Source organism: Scatophagus argus, chromosome 13 (assembly GCF_020382885.2).
Source record: "Scatophagus argus isolate fScaArg1 chromosome 13, fScaArg1.pri, whole genome shotgun sequence".
Lineage (NCBI taxonomy): Eukaryota > Metazoa > Chordata > Actinopteri > Scatophagidae > Scatophagus > Scatophagus argus.
The window spans coordinates 6350696-6372266 of NC_058505.1; the positions used below are offsets into that span (position 1 = coordinate 6350696).

The 21571-nt window shown below is 44.2% G+C and overlaps 1 protein-coding gene across 5 annotated transcripts in view; it reads left to right on the top strand.

Moving 5' to 3' along the window:
• LOC124069352 (receptor-type tyrosine-protein phosphatase F) overlaps nt 1-21571 on the top strand; it is a 154057-nt gene that overhangs the window by 119872 nt on the left and 12614 nt on the right. For 3 of the 5 annotated variants that reach the window (XM_046408439.1, XM_046408441.1, XM_046408440.1), the window contains 6 exons: nt 6218-6372; nt 10073-10185; nt 12709-12741; nt 14129-14226; nt 17500-17623; nt 17981-18156. In XM_046408439.1, the coding sequence (XP_046264395.1) occupies nt 6218-6372; nt 10073-10185; nt 12709-12741; nt 14129-14226; nt 17500-17623; nt 17981-18156 (699 nt within the window). The remainder of the gene's footprint in view (nt 1-6217; nt 6373-10072; nt 10186-12708; nt 12742-14128; nt 14227-17499; nt 17624-17980; nt 18157-21571) is intronic. The other 2 variants (XM_046408442.1, XM_046408443.1) reach the window with 1 other exon arrangement.

Here is a 21571-nt window from a genome sequence, read left to right on the forward strand (position 1 = left end):
TTTAACTGCTCTTCCCGTCAAGCGTTTACAAAATGGCTGTGGCAAGCCAAATTGTTGTTGTTTTTACTGCCACTTACTCTTTACTACAGCCACTTCTAAAATTCATTGCAGCTTGTCCTGATAACTCCCTTATCAGTCGACAGTGACATCAGAGATCCAGCTTTGCCATTTCAGCAGCCAGCAGGGCCCTGCACAGATCTCTTTACAATGCTCGAACAAGACTCTTGGCTTTCTAAGTGGAGGCCCCATGCACTTATCAAACAGCACTAACACAGAGGCTGAGCTCTCCAAGGGATAGTCTGGACTAAACTTCACTGCAGGAGGAACGAGAGTCTGCGATTGCTCTGGGCTCCTCCACCACCCGCTGCATGCATATTCAGTAGCTGGGCCCTTGGCGACCACAGAGGGAGAGAGAGCGAGTGCTCCATGTCCGAAACCAAATCCCAGACTTTTCACCTATTTCTTACTCTTCTCTCTCTCCTCTCGATTCTTATTCTTTCACCCACTCTCTGCTTTTCTGTCTCTCGCTCTCTCTCTCTGTCTCCCCCACCCTTTTCGACCGTAAAGAGAGCAGAGGAGATTGATTAGTGCGGCTGGAGTTAAGAGGGAGACGAGGGCCTGGTCACAGGGCCTAGGGAGAGTCTGTAAAGCAGGCTGGATTCCATTGAAATGCTGCTTTAAATGTCCCTAAAGCCCCCCCCTACTCCTCCCAGTAATCCCCCACTCCTTCGCTCTGACAAGGGGAGGGAGGTGCGAAGGAGGCTATAGTGGGCATCCGTGATACACTTGACTTCAAAGGAGATGCTTAAACCCCATCCCTGCGCAACACTCTCACTGCACCTGCCAGATGTACCAGGTTGGATCAGTGGTGCTCAAGATTAGTCTTTTTCTGTGTACTCCCCCTTCTTTAACTGTGTAGCACCCTCCCACCTTTAAACTTAATCACATGGATTAATCAGGCTTCACTCACAGGATGAGTCAGTCAGGGTTTACCTTCACTGCAGTACCCCAGTTGCTGACAGCTTTCTGGAGTAACCTTTCTTAAACTTCATGCAAATGAGGCATTTTATTTCCTGCGTGAAGGTCTATAGAAGCTCAGTGACGAGGGCTGTGTTTTGGTTTATTTTCCCCTCATGTATGAACAGCTACATGTGAGCTGTTATTAAAGGAAATTACTCATTGCACTGCACCCCGATACCCAAAATAATGTGACTAATAATGACTAATGTTGAAACTGGAAAAAGAAGTCTAAGTGGACATCCACCGCTGAGCAGTTGTTCGTAACAAATCATACATGTGTGCACATCGAAAAGAAAAACTGAGTTTGTTGCTACAGAGCTGGTCCTCTCTCTGAACCATCAGTCCAAAATCCTGGACCCCCCAAAATAAACAAAAAAAACCCAAAATGGACAGGGTGCACCATGATGTCACAAATTCACTTAAAATACAGCATCCCTGTTCAAAGTACAGTAGAGGATAGGAAAGAAATCCTGTAAAAGACCTGCTGCTATAATAAACATGGGATTTACCCTAACAAGATTACTGCAGTGCATGTAAACACTTTGATTTCTTCAGTGCTCCCAGTAACCTTGTTTCTTGTGTTCGTGAAAACATGCTGAATTCCGAGGTGGCGACTACAGGTAGGCTGTCATTGATCGCTGCACAAATCCCCTAACCACACTCTTTGGGAAACTCGGATACCACAGCAGTGTTTGTTTTTGTCACACCCAGCGCAGCACTTGCAAACATTTATTACCAAACACAAACGGGTGTAGAAGGTAAAGCATGCAGGGAGATTGAGCAGTTGGTGGAAGCTGCCTGGAGCAGGATCTTCACCAGACCCAGGAGAATAAGACAACAAGCACTGGAGTAAATGACTTGTGTCTTTACTACACTTCCTTGCCTTCAACCAAACTCCCCCAGTGTAGATCAAACAGGACCGCCAGGGTTTAATAAGCCCTCGTATATCAATGGCCACAAGCAGCCAGCAGTGGTTGGAGGGAAGAAGAGAAGGAAGGGAAGGCAAAGGGGGGGTGAGAGAGAGAGAGACAAAGAAGAAGAGAGTGTGCCTTCATGTCTCCCCAGCACCCAAGGCAGATAAACAAGCTGGGGGAAGTGTGAAATGGGATGATAGATGCTGGGTGTGTATAAACAGTATCATTTAATGTGAGAAGAGAGTGAGGGAGGGAGGCGGCATGAAATATCGTGTGACGTGAGACAGAGGAGGGTTGGTGTTGGAGAGAGGAAAAGAGGAGCGCAGACATTTTGCATTGTGTCTTGTCCAGCCTGTGAAGCTCAAATGAGAGAAAGTGAAGTGGTGTGCTTTTCTTTTGATAAGGGAGAGGTGAGCTTGAGAGAAACAAAAAAATGGAGACCGTTCAGCAGAGAGTGTGCCACAGACGTTTGTATTCTACTCACTCTCAGCAAGATTTGGCTTTGTAGCACTAATTCTGTTGGCGCTCTGGGCTCAAAACACCCTTAACATGAAAGACTGGCTTTTTTTCAAAATTCAAAAGGTTTTGACAAACAATATCAAGAGAGAATTATGAACACAGGACTTTTTTAAAATATTTTTTTCCTTGTAGAGAGCGCAGCCTCATTCGACTTTTCACCAAGGATGGTAGGAATGCAGCCAACATAGATGGGATCCTCTGTTCAATTGTGTTATGTCACTTCCGCTCATAGTGGTGTCTCCCTCTAGCGATGCCTGCAGATATCTGGATGCTTGGTATTCAGGCAGCCAAAGAGAGAAAGGTGCAAGTTCTGCCGCTGAATGGGAAAGAGAGCATGTGAATTAAAATGGAGTGAAGGAAAACAAAGCATGATGGGAGAACAACAGTACGATGGAGAAGGGTCATCATAGAGGACAGGCTAGCCCTGCAGCTACATTTCTGTTCCTCGTAGATAAAGGCATTCTCACGCACACTATCATCCTTCCCTCTTGCGTTTTGTACCTTTTTTTTGTTTGTTTGTTTTTATATCTCTTTCCCTAGCCTGTCTTTTTCCTTCCTCTCTCTGTCTTTGCCCGTGTCATGCAACGATGAGGAGATTGTGGGCTCCTCAGCTTCCCGCGGGAGGCAGAGAGGAGCGGCAGACACGTAATGGCCGTCTTTGCATGTTTGTTTGTTTGTTTGTGCTGCACACGCCCCTGCGGCTTATTTGAGCCACTTTTGGAGAGACGTGGAAGCTAGCGGGGTCAACGGCGAGTTGAACCAAAATGCGCCTGTGCTCTGCGGAGCCGATTCTGCACTCAGAGGACGGCGGAGCAGAGGCAGACTGGGGAAGTTGTGTAGCCGACGGGCCAGATAGCAGACTGGATATGCTAACACCTCTGCTTCAGTCTTTGCCTCTGTATCTCTCCCTCTCTGTCTGTCTCCTTGCTCTCTGCCATCTCTCATCACCCACTCTCTTGCTCTCTGTAGTTCTCTTACTCTGTCTCAGACGAGCACTTACAGTCACACACATGCACACACACACACACGCACACACTCTCTCAGCGGCTGCGACCGAGACAAACACACATACTTGTGGAGGCTCAGAGGAAGTCAAGAAAATACTGATGTACGCTCGCACAAGCTCTTACACACAAGCGCATTGAGACAAACAAATGACTCATAATGCTTACATCTGAATATACATTATCTACAGTACATTAATAAGATTCATCTGCAGTGATCCACAGTCAGATGCCCCTCCTGTGTCTCGCCACAGATGGGGTTTAATCAGATTTTATCAAATCTGAGTCCAATATATAATCTACTTTTCAAATTCTGCTCTCTTATGATATCTATTTAGGTTTGGGCTTTCAATATTTTTAAGCAACTTTATTATATTTGATTAGAAATAACTGAAAGCCAGGGATTCATTTGAGATGTTGAATTGCTTTTTGTTGACTGAGAAGGTACTTCTAGTTTTGAGAGGCAGCTTAATTATTCTTCACAGTGGAATAACAGGTGTAGCCTTCCTCCTTCCGTATACATTATTTTTCACAAGCTTCAAATAATGCAACGTGTCTCGAATGCTTGAGTTCCCGATCCGTTAATGAGCTTAAAAATAATCAAATGTGTAAATACACTTCACTTCTGATACAGTTGTGTTGAATAGGTGTTTTTCTATATCTTCAGATGAGTGCAGACTCCAGCTTACACATAAGACAAAAAAACCCTCCTGTTATTCAGACTTCTTATGTAATTGATGTTAATTAGCTCCAGTTGAGAAATTTCAGTCAAGCACAGTGTCAGTCAGCGGTGGTTAAAATAGAAGCGTGCTGCTTGAATGTAATTTATCCACTTAAAATGAAAAACTAATAAGGTTTTAATATTTGAGATTACTTCGGGAATTAATTGGGATTTTATTGACCTGGCGCTGACCCTGTCCTCTCACATACACAAACCTGTCCATACTGTGTGTACACAGTATGGACACGAGGGCTGATTCAGAGTGGTACGAGATTCGTTCACTTTAATGCCTCTCACTGTCTCTGACTCACTCACTCCCAGGCTCACACATTCTGTCACTGCACCATCGCTCCATTGTGATACCACTTTGCGAGCGCAGAGGCATTAGGAGCTGCGTGACTGAGCTTTTATCAGATATTAAGGCCGTTCAAATGGATGATCCCAGTACTTTGGCGTGACCACCAGACAAAAAGCCCTCTCTTTTTGTCAGTCCCTCTCCTCTCGCTCTTCTTCCCTTGTCCTCTTCTGAAAGCACAGCTGCAGTCATTTGTTACACCACTGAAAAAAGGGAGAAAAAAAAGTTTTTTTTTCCCAGGATTCCCTGCAGGGCCACATCCTACAGCCTTTTTTGGGGCCCTCCCGAAGGAACAGGAAAGCTTGTGGTGTCTTAACATCAGCAGAGTCCCACCGCTGTGTCGTTTCTCTTTGTTCTTAGATAATAGGTTCCTCCCAACGATGCACGGAGCAGGAGAGAACCGGTCTCATATGTCGGGTGTGTGTATTTCAGCACGTGCAAATGACAAATGCAAAATATAGCTACTGCAAAGCTACTGCTGTAATGTGAAAATGTGAATATTTTTACTTTGCAACTTGAGTTATGTTGTGTGTGTGCCTTTGCCTCAGAGCTAGCTGGTTTAAACACGATTGAGACATGCTGTAAGACTCATACCCATACTGTAAATTTTTCCGGTAGTTGCCCAAGAGTACAAGAGATAGCAGAACTATTTGACAGAGCGCAGGACTCTTGGAACTCATCGCAGCTTATCTTTCCAATTAATATCTGCCTGTGTGCCAAAGACCAGGCTGCTGTGCAGCTAATGATCCGGATTACCGCTGACTGCCACCCTGCCATTCTCTCTGCATGCTAGGAGCCCGATTCCCTTCGAGGACCGTGATCTGTCACCCATGCCCCTCTGTGCACACACACACACACACACACACACACACACACACACACACCCACCCTTGCCTCCCCAACCTGCATCTCCCATCATCGTTCAGTAGGAGACATGCTGCTCTCTAATGACAGACCCCTGGCACCTCCCTCTTTCTCTTTCTCATCTGTCACCTTGCTCTCCTGCAGTTGGACTCCCTCTTCTTTCAGACACTTTTTAAACACCATGCTGTGTCGCCTCGTGCACCCACTCCTCAGACACGCTCTCGCACACACACACCCATTTGAAGACAGGGGAGTGGAGGGATGTCTCATTTACAACCAAGGTGGAAACACACCCTCACCGTCACCACCTCCTCCTCTTCCGTCACGGTGTGAACACTAATGAAGAAGAGATGAGTCCTCTCCTGTGCCCCCATTTATCTCAGTGGCCAAGGGACATGCACACTCATCCCTGCCTATCTGTCTCTGCCTCTCTCACTCTCCTGTCTCAAACTTAGCCTGTTATCATATCTAATGTGATGCAATGCTTTAATTGACGCATAATAACAACTTCATTAACCAAGATGGTTGTTTTTAGGAAAGTGTCTTTTGAGTTCAGTTGATAGTTTGTGTTCCTCTGAATTCTTAATATATGGACCATTACTAGCTTGAAATAATTTTAAACATTGGTTTCAACCAACATTAGCTACACAAAATACTGTATCATAAATTTCTATTTTTATTTTATTTTTTAATTATTACGTCTTGTTCTTCCTCATGAGTAAAACAATCTATGTTACCTTGTTTGTCCTTGTCACCACTTTGCCACTTGCCACTCAGATTTTAACGACTGCACTTTCTGTCTTGTCTTTTCCCCGTACAGATGACATTTTCAGCCAGTCCGTACTCAGACCCAATCCAGGTTACGACAAGTATGGCTCAGGGGATGGAGCAGCCCGAAATGTTGTGGGTTATGGGCCCAGTGTTGGCTGTGGTCCTCATAATCAGCATTGTCGTCGCCATCCTGCTCTTCAAGAAGTAAGAGACTGTGCTCAGTCATTCTCCACAGTGTTTGTGTGAGGTAGAACTGCAGTGACACTTACGATTGTAGGTTTCTTTTGGTTGCATCAGGAATGGTAATGAGACATGTTCCCCTCTGCCACTTGCACCCAGCTGCTCAAAGACCAAACTGTAGCTTTCAATTTCCTTGCCATAATATACAGTGTAACTGGAAAGGAACCAGAGGCGCATTGATTTGTCTTTCAGAAAATCCTCATTTCTCCCCAGAAGATTTTGGCCCAGTTGGCCATTTTTAGCAGTACTACGTGAGGTGTCAGTAGAAATGGCAGCTGACACTCCCTCCCTAATGAAAAGCACAGCTTGGCTGTCAAAAACCCTTAGCTGGGAGTGAGAAATTTGTTGTGGCCAACACCATTGGTCATTTCAAATAAGAAACAGAGGGCTGCAACAGAGGGCTTAGCTAAAAGCTCGGTCAATATCTCTTAAAGGTACTTCAGCTGCCCCTGTGCAGCACAGTGTGGATAAATACAGACCAACAAGGTGCTGTGGAGGTACACATAAATAATGACACAGCTAGTGCTAAAACAATTAGTCAGTTTATTGGTCAACAACTTTTTGGACAATAGTTTAATCATTTTAGGTGCTTTAAATTGTCATTTGTCACTTGCTGATTGATTATTCAAAATAATAAGTGACGGATTTGATCGATAACAAAAACAGCAGGGCTGCACTGAACAGTGAAATAATGGTTTGTTGTATAAGGAAACTGTGAGAAATGTCCATAAAGCTCAGTGCGATTCCATCAAGTGCCAGCTGTGATGAAAGACCAAAACTAGCAGCAAACCGTTACATTTGAGAACCTGGGGCTAGCAAAATTTTGGCTTTTTTCCTTTCAAAATCACATTTTCTTTTCAGCTGCATAAAGTAATCATTAGCTGCAGCCCAAGAAACGACCGGTCCGTCTTTAGCCTTGTTAGTGCTAAACAGTGATTCATATGTTCACAGAGGAGACAATAATAATAACAATGATGTGGTTTGAACACTATGACAACACAGTTTAGATTAGAATCTATTACCTAGGAGACATTATTTACCACACTTGACTTCCTCCTGATTAAGTCCCTATACTCCCTATCTTCTCTTGATGGCTCCATTACAAATTTTCCATTTCACATCATACCTATTCTCCAACCTGCCATCCACAGCAGTCTGCTGTGTGGCTGCCATCACCGGCAGACATAGAAAAGGGCCAGTTAATAATAGGCCCTGAGACAGCTCACTGCTGAGCTGCACATCCTCTGTCTAGAAGTCCTTTCTCCATGTAGACACAGATCAACAGGAGGGACTGTGGGGAGGTGGCTGTGTGCCCTTTTCACTGTGGACAGGCAGTAAATGTGCTAAGGAATAATCACGCTCTATCTCGGGTTGTTATTGCTACCTGAGCATTCGCCAAGACCAACACCAGCAGTGAACAATGATAAGGTTATTCTCAAAAGTCTCTAGTGAGCATTGAGATAACTTTTCATGCTGTGCTTTTAAGATGTGGCTTACAGTTTTGGAAGAACTGGATTTAGTTTTCTGAAAATAGTCAGAACAAACTTTAAGAAAAGAAGTTACAGGTCCTTATGGATACCAGTTACCTATTAATCCCCCTCACCCCTTCTTTTTGTCCTCTGTGAACGCAGCAAAGAGGAAAGGTGGGTACTGTCACTGTACATCAGTCACTACTTCATCTCTCACCAACCTTTCATCTGTCTTGTGTAACTGGTCGTATTCATCGGCTCTTCAGGGTTGCAGGGTTCGCTTTCTCTCGACTTGAATTGGTATTACGCAAAAAAAAAAAAAAAAAAAAATCCACTCAAATAAATATAAAGCAGGAAATATCTTGCAATTGGTTTGTATAATCTGATTTGTTCCTGTTCCGTTTTACATCATTTACAAGGCATGAGAAGCAGCAGACTCTGCAGCCCTTGATAACTAGGGTCAAAGGGACCCCCAGGTCACCTCTGTGCACCAGTGCATGTTCCACATCTAGTGCCAGTGTTCCCCCCTCAGATCGTGCTCTCTGCCGTGGTTTGTCTCCTTGCTGTGTTTCATTATCCGGCCAGTGTCGGCACGCCCCTTCAGGATCAGCCCCATCTGAATATGCCAAGGCATCACCTGCTGTTGAATGGGCCATTGTGAAGTAAATGCCAGACAGGGAAACTGCTGAAAAAGAAATGTTCCCATCTTTTAAGCTGACATTTTCCACCGAGACCCATTCCTTCACTCCCCCCACCCCACACCCCCGCCCCCCGCTTCCTCGTGGCAGGAGTTTCAACAAGGGGCCCTGTTCTACCCTCATTAAACACATTCTGCACACACACACTCACTCACTGTGTGTGTGTGTATACTTACATTCTCACACGTCTTAACCCTCACTTTGAGCCTGATATGAATAACCCCATTGAGATTGCTGCCATGTTTACTTTAGCCCAGCATTAAAGTGTCATGTAGATGGGTATCTGATTGGGTCAGAGGGAGAGATGAAGTGTGTGGAGAACAGATCACAAATGCCCAGCTCTCTCACCCCCCCCTCCCCCAGCTCAGCACCAGCACCAGCAGCAGCAGTCATCTCTGGGAAAACCGGATACAGTCTGGCTCGGATCTCAGCTGGACAGGAAAAGATGCTTGTCATAGATTAGCCGTCACGCTGTTAGCATTAGCTTAAGCCCCTGCAGCATGAGATAACAGGTGGCGGTGAGGCCCGGGTCCCGGCTACTGAGGTGGACTGAGTTAATGCTGTGTGTGCACCACCAGCTTTATGTATTCTCACCACACTGGGCTTCAACAGAAGGCCCTGCTCCTGCCTAAAACCCACGCTCGCCACTTGCAAATGGAGTGCAATGAGATGTGAAATTTCCACAGGGCGCCCTGATGCTTCCTTCCGCCCATTTCCATTTGCAGTCAGAAGGCTTGTGAGTCTGCAGCTGTATCTGTGTGAGTGTGTGTAGTTGTGAAAGTGAGAGAGGCGGGAAGGCGTACATCTGTGGGCCTGTTTGTGTGTGTATGTCAACAGATGCTGGCTGTCTGAGCATTAGAATACAGGCAGGCTGCAGTTTCTGCTCCCCTCTCTCCGCCTGATGGTCAAAGCTACAGATGACTGAGCTGAGCCAGTGCGAGCTGTACTGTTCTGTTCTGTTCTGTGCTGTGCTGTGCTAGCCTCAGCTAGGCCGGGCCTGGCAGCGCAGGTGCTGCTGAACTGGTCTAATTACCCAGTGTTGTGCCACCCAGCTGATGAGCTAATTACAGCATCCGCCTGTTTTCCTCTCAATCTGGAAAGCCAGTAAACACAATGTGTTGTTAGCACACACACACAGCAGCAAAAATCACACATTTAAATTTTTGCGACACGCAAACACACAGACTCATGTACACATACCCACACAGCAGCTGTCACCTATCCAGCGGCAAACAAACCCAACCTAGCCCACTCCAGGAAAATGATGGCGTTTCTTCAAGCACATTGAACTCCAGTTGGCAAACTAATGGGGGTAATGCCCCAGTACCTACTGTCTTTTGACATGTCCTCAGACTGGAAAAAACATTGATGTCATTTATCATCTCGTCATTTCCACTTGAAGTTTGGTTGAGGAACTGTTAGAGCTCCTCTAGTAAGCACGTTGGCTTTCTCAGCATGACGGGGTTAACGCCTTCCTGTCTGTTTCTGCCACTTCAGGAAGCGGGCGTCACCCTTACCCAAAGATGAGCATTCAGGAGGGGTGAAAGACTCCCTGCTGGCCAACTCCTCCGATCCTGTGGAGATGAGAAGACTCAACTACCAAACCCCAGGTAATAAACCACAGCCAATCAGTGTTGACAGCTTGATGGTTGTGTGATTACAGAGTAGGTTGTGTGAGCATTAAAATGCCTTGACAGCTTCAATAAAATATGTGCTTAATAACGCTGAAGGACAAAACTTGGTTGACGTACAACATCCTCATTGGTTCTCCAGTCAGAGTTACCACATGGAGGCCAACGTTTACACCATTTATAAGCTGGAAGCTCAAATTTGTGACATCTCCGATGTAACATGAAGAAGCGATCAACATAAGCTCTCGTGGTAAACTGAGGAAAGTGTTTTGTGTTGGGCAAGTTAAGTATTTGTGAACAGTGTTAAGTGTGTGAATTTTAATTGGGGCTGGAAAGGAGTGCAGCCTCAGTCAACATTTCTCTCATAAAAAAATGAGTGAAAAGTCTATTCTGCATCATGAAGGGCTTCATTCCAAAATGAAAATCCTCCCTGAAATTCATCAGATGTTCTTTCAAAGCTGAAAGAAAATATCTGAAGGTGACTCATACCTTCAATAGTGTTCCTTAATATCTTGGATTTGCACTCTTTTTTCCCTTTAAATGGTTGATATTGCATTTTGGAATGATTCTTTATTTATTTTTTTTCAATGAAACAAAGCAGCATTTCAAGAAGCAATCTTCTGCAATGAACGCCTGCCTTCCTTTTCTTTTGATGGATCTTTTATTTATTAGTGCTTTGTAGCAGGTCTCGCTGTATGAAATTCATGTATCCTGCTTATATTGTTATTTATCCTCAGGCTATAAATCTGACCAGTCCAAAACTGGTCAATAAGAGAAAATAAACAAATCATGTCCACCCTCATACCCAGCTCTGGATGCTATCAGTGGAGTGAGGCCGAGTGAATTCAGATTCCATCCACGCGCGGTGGTGATGTGGGGATGGAGGAGGGGGGTTGTGTCAGTGTGCCCGCCTCAGCATCAGCCTCCTTCCTTTTTCCTCCTGATCTCCTCCCTCCTCCCCCGGTCCTCCTCCCTCCATGAGCTCCTTTCATTTCCCCTAGCTGGTAATGAGTCCTGCTGCCTCTGATGTGAAGGTGAGCCAGGCACAGGGAACAATGGAGCTGAGAGAAAATGTCAACCCCGGTGCACGCGGGTTCGTGCGTGCTTCTGTGTGTTTTCTGCGTGTGAGTGTGTATCCCTTCTCACGGGTTATTAAAGATCCCATTCGCCATACACACACACACACACACACACACACACACACAGCCCCTTTGAACCCCTGCAGAGGAATTAAGCAGTGCTGCCGTTCTAAAAGAGCCCTGTTCTCCCATCCTCCCACTCCACCTCTTTCCTCTTTTGTCTTCCATTTCTCCCTGTAGAGCAATCTCTCTTTCTCTCTCTCTCTGTGCGTCAACGTTTATCTCCTTCTTTCTCTCCCTTTCTACCTCGCTGTTTGGCTTCAAGAGTGGTGATTATCAAAAATCACCAAGGCTGCGTCTAGCTCATGAAAACATGTGAGATTCCAAGGCTGAACTGAGTGAATATTGAACAGCCCATTAGTCTGTCCTCTCGCTCTTTCTCTCTTTGATTCGGCCACAGCAGGTGAACATTCCTGCTCTGATTCTGATTGTCGTTAAGTGGTCCAGCCGATTGCAACTCATGTCTCCGGCATGTTGGTTTGTTAAACAGACCTCGGTGGTACCTTTGGGCGCTCAAGCAGCTGCAGCATGGTTCTTTGCGTAACTGACCGGGTTTATCCTTTGCAGACTGGGTTCGGTTAGTATTTGCAGATACTTGACTAACATCACTTGCTTTTGGCATTTTAGTGCCATTTACAGAGTAGTGCAGTTTGCAGTAAGTAGTTACAGAAGAGTAGATTGGAGGGAAATTATAATATGATTGTACTTACCAAGTTAATTGCTGATATGGGAACATAAAAAACCCTAATCCAAAGAACAGAAGAATTCATGGATGCACACATATAAAGATTATTAAACAACCTCCCTGGAAAGCGAAATGGTTAAATTATTACCCAAACTGTTGTAAACATCTATCAGAAACTACAGACCAACTTCCTGGTTCAGCTAGACCAACCATCCAGTTGGTGTAGTTATGCATGTACAGTTTTCATGTGCATGGAGAGGATATTATGTGCCCACATTATAAGAGCACTCAATTTTTCATTTTATCTCCAAATACAGTGTTAATTTTTAGATCCTCTGTAAGAAAATGTTCTTCTTTTTAAAGCCTGTTTGAACACATGCATTTCATGTTCCCACAGCTCAGTAATTACTGTGGTGACTACAATGCTGTCGTAACCCAACCGGCCAAAACTATTTGCGCTGGGCAGACACAGGGGAGTTTATTAAAGCCAAGCTTTGTATACGCTTCTGTTTAACGGCCGAAAATACAGTACTTGTCCTGAGAGGGCAAACACCACGCACAGCGTACTCCAACTAGCTTGAAAGGTTGCAGATATTGTTTGGCCCTGGTCTGATCCTGAGCCATCTCCATTGATTGAGTGTTCTTCTTCCTCCCTCCTTCACTCTCCTCTCTCCACAGGTCCCAGCTCTCATCGCTGCCCCAACACTCCAAGTTAGTCTGCACTCTCACCTATTGTGTATTTCCCACACATGCAGCCCTTCTTCCTCTCTTTCTTTCTCTCTCTCTCTCTCTCTCTCTCTATCCTGATCCCATTCCCTCCTGTTGCAATCCTGACAGACATCACAAGCCCACAAGCTTGGCACTCCAGGGATGCAGCAATGTTCTCTCTTGGCTGTGAACTTCCCACATCACCTTTTTGATGTGGAAGTGGAGGGACTAGATGGTTTCATGAGTAGTTGAGCAGTGTGGAGAGTTACACTCACTTTAGTCTTCTTATCTATGGCTTCACTCACCATTTACCAAACAACATGGCTGTAAAAGACCTGGCTGAACACGCAAAACACACACATACACATGCTGAGGTCCCTCCATATGATAGTATTAAATTAGTGTAATTGGTCAGGTGTCATCTTGTGCAGTGGCCATAGTTAGCAGCCATAGCCATTAGCATTACAGCAGTAATGAGCTTCCAGCAGTCACTCATCTGAAAGCATGACCCACGACCCTACAGATGGGCTCGGCCAAAGGCGCTGATGTTAGTATTTATAACTCTTTAAAGTGTCTTTCTGATCTATGTGTGACTTGAAGGCTATATGTCAGGTTAATAATGCTCCCTGTATCACTTAAGAGCTTCTTCATGCGTCGCTTACAGTTAACTTTTAACACATAAGGCAACTTCCCAGCAATCCGTTTAAGTGCAGAGCCTTGCCAAGTTCAGAGGCACAGGGGGAATTTGTGTCGGTAGATTAGCAATAAATCATCCAATAACCCGGCGATGAGAAATCTAGAGAGCGGCAGGGGGGTTGTTTGAAATTAATCCAGCCCAAGCGCTTCAGGCTGGGCCGAAAGATAGTCTATTGTTGGGAAAGAGATTTTCAAAGAAATGAGTTTTGGCTGGTGACCAGTCAGTTTTTTTTCCTCTCTGGGAAGTGACAGTGTGACTGATTTGTAGAGACTTGTGGGTTCTCGCTCTGATCCCACCTCTGTCACCAGCTGAGCGTTGTGGAGTCAGAGAGATGTCTGCCTCCTGCTTCCTTCCAGGAGCATGCTCACCCAGTCACTCATGTGCATTGCCGTGCCAGCCCCACCTCTGTCCTCCTCACTTAGCATGACGATATCACCAAATGTCACCAAATGTCACAAGCCTGTTTCAACTTGTGCTCTCTCTCTCTCTCTCTCGTTCATGCATTGTTGAACAAAGTGCACTCTCCTCACCGTTACACAGCCACCTCATGGTCCCACTGGCAGCTTCACTCACCTCGTGGTCCGACCGGTGTTTGTGTGAGTCGATGTACATGTCTGACGTAGGAACTCCTTGATCTCACTCTTTTTGTCTTTGTCCTCTTGCCACTTCCTCTTCCTCCTCTTCCTCTCCCAGGAATGAGGGAGCACCCGCCCATTCCTGTCATTGATCTGGCTGACCACATAGAGCGACTGAAGGCCAACGACGGCCTACGCTTTTCCCAGGAGTATGAGGTAAGAGCTGTGCGCTTAATGCTACGTTCGTGAGTCCCTCCCTTTCAGCCATGTAAATGCATTTCTTTGTTATGGTGTCTGGGTAAATGTTTTGTGTTTCTGCCTCTTTGATCCCATATGCATGTATTCTAATGGATTAGGGGAGACTTCTTTCACAGACATTCTTCAGTCATTTTTACAACTCTATTACCAGTCCCGCCAGGAAACCAACACTTACATTAAATACTGAGAGATGCTTTTTCACAAAACGAGCAGGTGGCGAGTTGCTTAAGCAATCTGTGCGCGTCTTGATGTTTCCCCGAAGAATGTTATTTTCTGGGCGGTCTCTCCGATGCAACTTGGTGAGGGATTATCTCATGTCAGTGTTCTCCCCCCCCAAAAAAAAGGGGAGCAAATTTGCATTTAAAGTGGCACATAGTTGGTATGGGGATGAAGCGAGGCCAGATGAAGAGGAGAGACATCCTTGAATACAGAAAAACAAGAGCAGTCTTTTATTTATTTGTTCTGATTGTTCAGTCTGTTTTGTCTCATCAGCTTTATTCCTCACACTGATGGATCTAACAAGGCTGCTGGAATGATTGTAGCTCTTTCTTTGTCTTTCTTTCTACCTTCGTCTAAAAGGTGATTACCCCTGTCAGTCTGTGACCAGCATATGTTGAAATAGCCTGAAAGTTTCTGTGCAGTTTTTCACCAAGAGAAGCAGCACTTTTATTTTGGACTTCGAGCCCAAACTTTAGCCAGCATTTTTATAATTGATCTGCCCTGTTCAGTTTTACTGGGAAAATAACAATAAATAACATCACCCTTCTATCAGCTGAATCCCCCAAATCCCCCAAAATAAATCATTTAAAACCATGTGGTGCATAACAACATTTGTTTCTTTAATGAGTACGGCCTTTTTCATGCATGATTTTTAAAAGCTGAAACTAATGCATTTACGCACAACAGCCATGTAATAAAGATTGCCTCTACTTCGAATGAAGTTTTTTTATTGGGTTGAATGTGAAATTAACAGCTAACTTGGGGAATAATTAGGCCTTAGTTAAAATCTGCACTCAATTAAGTGCTTTCTTGTGTTATTCAGTGTCTCTTCTGTGCATCACCCTTCCAGTCTGTTGAGTTAGTGCGAATGAATCAAGCCAGAGAAGTGGCTTGTACTACTGCAGGCGAGCAGGCCGGCCCATTCCCTCCCCACACCATTTCAAGCCAGGGAAGACCCCCTCTGCGGCCCGGCAGATGGTCGCCCATCTCTGTGCCAACCGAGGCACTGTGGCAGAACTCGTGGCACTTTGTCACAGTCACGTTCGCCGTCTGCTCCCGCCGCGTCTTACCCCGGAGGCACGGAATTTGTAGGGGCTTCACGACTTCCTCTCCCTGATGTTTCAGGCCGCCTGACACTTCCTTTAGCATCAGTGCCTGTCCACATCATACTGAGCGATGAGCACACCGCATAATGAGCAGAATTTGTCAATCAGGCATGCTGCAGCTCCCCCTGACAAGTCTTTTTTATCTCAGGAAGCAGCATCACGCTGCTGTCGTCATAGCATCGTTATGTTCATTCTAAAGCATTTCCAGTGTGTCAGCGTGACTACCTTGGGCGTTTCTTTCTCACCTCTTTCTTCCATCTGCACCTAACTTGTTTGCTAGTTGTCGTCAGTTGAGTGCGCCTGCTGTGTTCATTGAACATTCAAATAGATATGACATGTTTTGACTGAAAATGAAATCTTTTTCTTCGTACTGGCAGGCACGGACAGAGAAATTGGCTGTGCTGAGCTCCTCAGCGGCAATAGGCTGATGCTCACGTGACTCTCGCTGCTGAACAGTTTGGTGCTGTAGTGAAAGATTTGTTGCCAATGAGCACTTGATATTCTTCATATGACATTCACAAGCAAATAGTATTTGCTTCTCTGGAATTAAACATTTTAAAAATAGTTTTAAAATAGCCTGTATAAAAAATATTAGTCCAGATTTTTGCCTATGTAGTTCTCACTTTGCTCCATAGGACAACATATTGCCGCTATATCGAAAGCCTGTACCTGTAATTCATAAATAAACTGAAATGAACTGACAGTACAGTATCTCACAAACCACACCTGCATTGCGTGCAGTTTAACACCAGAACAGCCCTTTTGAAAAAGCTTTTTATGGCCCAGAATCCTAACCCTCACTTTCTCTGTGCTTCACCTGGCACGCTTTATTTTATCAAGAAAAAGTTTTTGCTATGTTTGAGCTGTCACGTTTTCACATGAAACGACCTCCAATTATTAAATTAGTGCTGCAGCCATGTTAAGTCAGTGAAGGAATTTCAAAGGTGTTGTTCTGACTCCTGCTGGATTTGCGATGTGAAAGGTCTGGGGAGTTAGTGGACATGGTTCCGGTGTGAGCTGAGGGGGATCGATGCGGAATAACAAGAGACTCTGTGACATTATCGAGCCAAGGGATGGGAGGCCGTCACATATCTCACCAGATCAATATGTATGCAGTCTACTGTCGCCTTAGCCCGAGAGACAAATGACGTAAGAAAGAAAGGGTTAGAAACACAGAGGAGCCGAAAAGGCGAGGGTGAAAGAAAAATACAAGATAAGAAAAGGCAACAGAAATAGAAGCTGAGAAAAGAAAGAAAGACAGATGAATCACAGTTACCGCAAGAAGTCATGCATGCGTTTTCTCAGAATTAGGTAATTCAATAGGTCCATCCTAAAGGGAGAGGGTGAGTGTTTTCAAGCTCCAACAAAAATCTTTACTCGTTTCCCAACTAAAGTGAACACTCTCATCCTGTTGGATTTAGCAATTGGTGCGTTATGTTGGCCCTCTCGGCTCGGTCTGTGGAAGATGGCCTTTTATTTTTGTTGATTTAAATCAACAAAACAAGTGCCTTTATATTTCTTCTTCATTGGCATTCAACGCATCAAATGTCATGCAAATAATCAACCCGTTGATGCACCAACAGGAGCTGTGTAGCGGCGGTAGTAAAATAGCTTGAGTCTGCACAATCTCCTCCACAGTCGAAAACCACTTAGCTGCAGCGCTCCGCTGTGGCTTTTCAGTAGACATGATGTTGGTATATGTTCCATTTAAAGGCTTTGTTGTCCATTGTATAAAGTATTCCCTTACCCTCCTGTCTTGTTCCATTTTACTCATGTAACACTCAAGAGCCTTCTTTTGTGCTTGAGTTTTCTCTCCTGCTCCTCTGTGTGGGTTTCTGTGTAAACCCTCTCATAATCACTCTCTCTTCATCTTTCTGTCTCTCTTCTGTCCTGTCCTTTCTCACAGTCCATTGATCCAGGCCAGCAGTTTACCTGGGAGAACTCCAACATGGAAGTCAACAAGCCAAAGAATCGCTATGCAAATGTAATCGCCTATGACCACTCCAGAGTGGTGCTCACCTCAGTTGATGGTAAGAGCACATGTAAGCACTTGACCCCTCAGATAGCTGCCGTCAATTGAGACCCGTCTTTACAAGTACCAAGGACGTTTTGTGTGTCTGCAGCTTCTGCTTTAGAAATCTCCACTTTTATTCAGATATTGTCATTTTCTTCATCAGTATCTGGTGATCATGTCAATGTTAAAGTAGCCTGCGTCGTAAGCCTCAGAGACAGTTTGGTTTTCATGTGTCAGTGTGCCCTGCATTGTCAAGAAAGGACGTTTTGGATTATAAAGTGATTCAAACCTTGATCTGAGCAACCTTGTGAGATCAAATAATCCCTGCTGTGTAAACTATCAGCTGCATCCTTACCTCTTGTCTTTGCTCCAGCCGTTCCAGGCAGTGACTACATCAATGCCAACTACATCGACGGCTACAGGAAGCAGAATGCCTACATCGCCACACAGGGGCCACTGCCAGAGACACTGAGCGACTTCTGGAGGATGGTGTGGGAGCAAAGATCCAACACCATCGTCATGATGACCAGACTGGAGGAGAAGTCACGGGTAAGGAGAGACGCGGTGTCATTCACTGTAAAACGCTGAGACTTGAGAGTTTATTATGTACATTATATATTCTATCAGTAATTAGTAAGTAAATAATAATATAAACAATTAATAACTGTTAATATATTTAAATCTATGTCACTTTACGTGATCCTGCACCCTTTACTACTGCCAACCAGTGAACCCATGGCTGCCACTGGAATTTATACTGCTACAACATACCTCACAGAGAGTGTTAAAAGGTTAAAATGGGGCCAGGAAAGGAGTTTTTTGACATGTATATATATATACATATATATATACACACATATATTTATGAAGCGCGACATTGGAGAAGTAACATTACACCAAACAAAGCCTGAAGGCATATAGATGCCCAGTCTTTCTTTAAAGCAGGATTTGTCAGCCTGATCAAAGTCGCAAGGACTTCAAAGGATATTTTGGTTGTCTGTGGACGCTTCATGTTGCTTCTCTTCTCTTCAGCAATCTCTAAAAACTTCTGCATGAATTCCTTATAAATCTGTTTCTGAAATAAAATTGCACAGAAGCTTTTTACCATTTCCCATTTCCCCTCCTGTTGTTGGTTTGCCGCTTATGGCACAGTTGCAGTGCAGCTTTGCATATGATGACAACACCTGCATTGTCCCAATTGAAAATAAGAAATATTTTCAGCTAAATTATAAACATGTACTGTGTAGTTATATTTTGATTTTAATAATAATGCATTTTCTGTTTCCTTCATTATTTAGAAACTGTTCAGAGAGCTCAATACTTGATTGCTGCACTTTTATTTTTGCATCACCATGCCAAGGTTTCATAGACACAGAGTATCTCATTTGTGTTCGCGCTTTCTGAATTTGGCTCTTGAAAGCCACGACACTATAATAAAAACTCTGAAGTTGAAGTTAAGAGGATTGTCACCCAGCAACACCCGTGTGCTCCTAAAAATACATTCAAGCCAATAAAAGCAAAAAAGGAGCACAAAGGCAACTTGAGATTCAAAACTGGGATGGGTTCATTTAATTACCATCACAGAATCATGCTCATGAATTCCTTGGAGGAAATAAATCAGCATGGAGTCCTGCCAATATGTGGTGCTTTATTAGCGTGTGCATACAGTGCCCTAATGAAACAAAGTCTCTAGGCTACAGACTGTAAGTAACGGAGTTCATTTCCAAAATCCTAGACATTGATTTTTTTATTTTTTATTTTATTTATTTTATTTTTGAAGCTCATTCAGTTCATCACTTTGCATCGATAGTGAGTCTGTTAAAAAGCAAATGTTTTGCCTAGTAAAGACAATCTTGCAAACATCATCTGTTTTAATTTTGAGTTATTCATTTAGGCAAACTATGGACACGCCATGTCCTTTTGTAACAGACCTCATTTATTTGTACCTTGGAGGATATCTGTCGCGCGGGTGTGTTTGATAAGATGACTTTTATTACGCGTTCAGTCAGCGAGGATAACACATCCTTACTAATACCTTTCAATAGGTTTAGTATGTCTGAGTGGCAATCTCGGAGCTCTGTGATGGATGACCACGCTCTGTTGCTTTTATCTCGGGGTCACAGCCGCACATACGTACACAGGAATAAAATAATGGAAACACCACAATATAAGGGGCTTAAAGAGAAATGAAACAGCCGCTCAGCCTGTCCCTGCCTCCTACACACATTTGAGAATCAATTGGCTTGCCAACGCTTTGGAAAGAGCTGTAGAGAACCAAACCTGCTTTCCACCAGCGCACGTGGAATCATTTCTTGCCCACTTGTGTCAGGGGTCCCATGAAATCTTTCGTATAACATCATCCATTGGGGTGGAGTCAACTTTGTGTAATTTCCAAACCAACAGAGGGTGTTTAGCTCCCACAGAAGGAGCATGAAGCGTTTCTGTCTCCATTGGTGATGTTTATACTTTTGAAAGAATCTTCCATATGCGGCTTGAAAAACATTTTTAGTGTTTTGTTAGCATATAAATCACAGTTGCCACTCTTGCTATACAGAGGAGTAAATGTTTAGTTGAATAACAATTACAAGTATGTAATATCAATTTCTGTTGCGATTTCTAAAGGATTTTTTCCATTGAATTGTGAGACAACTACCAGCAAGCTGAATTTGTTATACTGCTTCTGCATCAGTCCTGAAAACATCATTATTTAATATGACTATGATTTAATGGGACAAAACATCAAAATCCTGGCTGTACTTCTCATTAGACACTTGCTTTTGGGGGTTTTTTTTTAGGAAATTTCTGTTATTTAGTCCACTCCCTTAACATAAATACACATCATCTTTTTGTCTGTCTCCCTCTCACATACACATATGGTGCATGAGTCAACCTCCCACCACCCAGGCAGACTGATGTCTTATGCCAAACAGAGCGGGAGCCTGATAAATATGACGGCATCCAGCGGCAGGCAAATTTCAGCACTATCATTACTAGTTAGTAAAACCATAAAAGGTCAGAACGTGAAATGAGACCAGAGCTATTACTCACTTGTCCGTGTGTGTGTGTGTGTGTGTGTAGATTAGAGGTGCGTGTCATCTGCAAAAGGCCAGGTGACGACATGTGAGGAGCAAGGTTCAAAGCAGATGATAGTGAAACCTGTGGTGGGTGGGTGGGTGGGTGGGTGTGTGCGTGTGTGTGTTCGTGAGGGAGAATTTGCCACCCAAGCTCAGACAGCCCAGAGATATTCATTACAGTGGTGACTGCTAATCCATATGTTTGTACTGCAAGTGGTTCGCCATCACTCATTTGACTTTCTCCTGCAAGGTGTGCCTCTGCCTGTGAATGGGAGCTGTCACCAGGGGAGGTGAAATGTGAGGGGGTGAATTTTAGCGCATTTTGTTTGTCAATTTGTACCAGCTCGCTGAGACAGCCAAGGTGCTTCGAAATGTCAACTCGGTACTGCAGCACCAATATGATTAGCTTACCGCTGCCAAATCTCTTCCACTCATGTTATCCAGATCAATAGCAGCAAGTCCTCGTCCCAGCAACTCTGACATTAAAAAAGAGTTTGCATTTGCTCTGTTTCTGTAAGTAAAAACTGAGTGTTGAGCTGACCTTTAGAGAGAGACTGTCAAATGACTTGACACACACATTGAAATTTACTTTGGTTTAGCTCAGGCTGTTATTTCAGTGCCTTTGATTTGTTGACAATGGATTTAACTGCCTTTAAAGATTCACGGTGGATTTAGGAAGTTTGTAGGAAAACAACCTGCCCCACAAATTCAGAATGAGTTTCCAGACGAAATTTTATTTTTGAAAACACAGACCGAAAATCAACTAAGCTCAGAAGCTGGAAGCGAAACCAATCAGCAGGCTTTGCCCAGTGTTTAGATAATGATGTGACTCATCGCCCCTAGAAACTCTCAGACCCTGTGAACAGCTATTAAATTAGGTGTTATGAAAA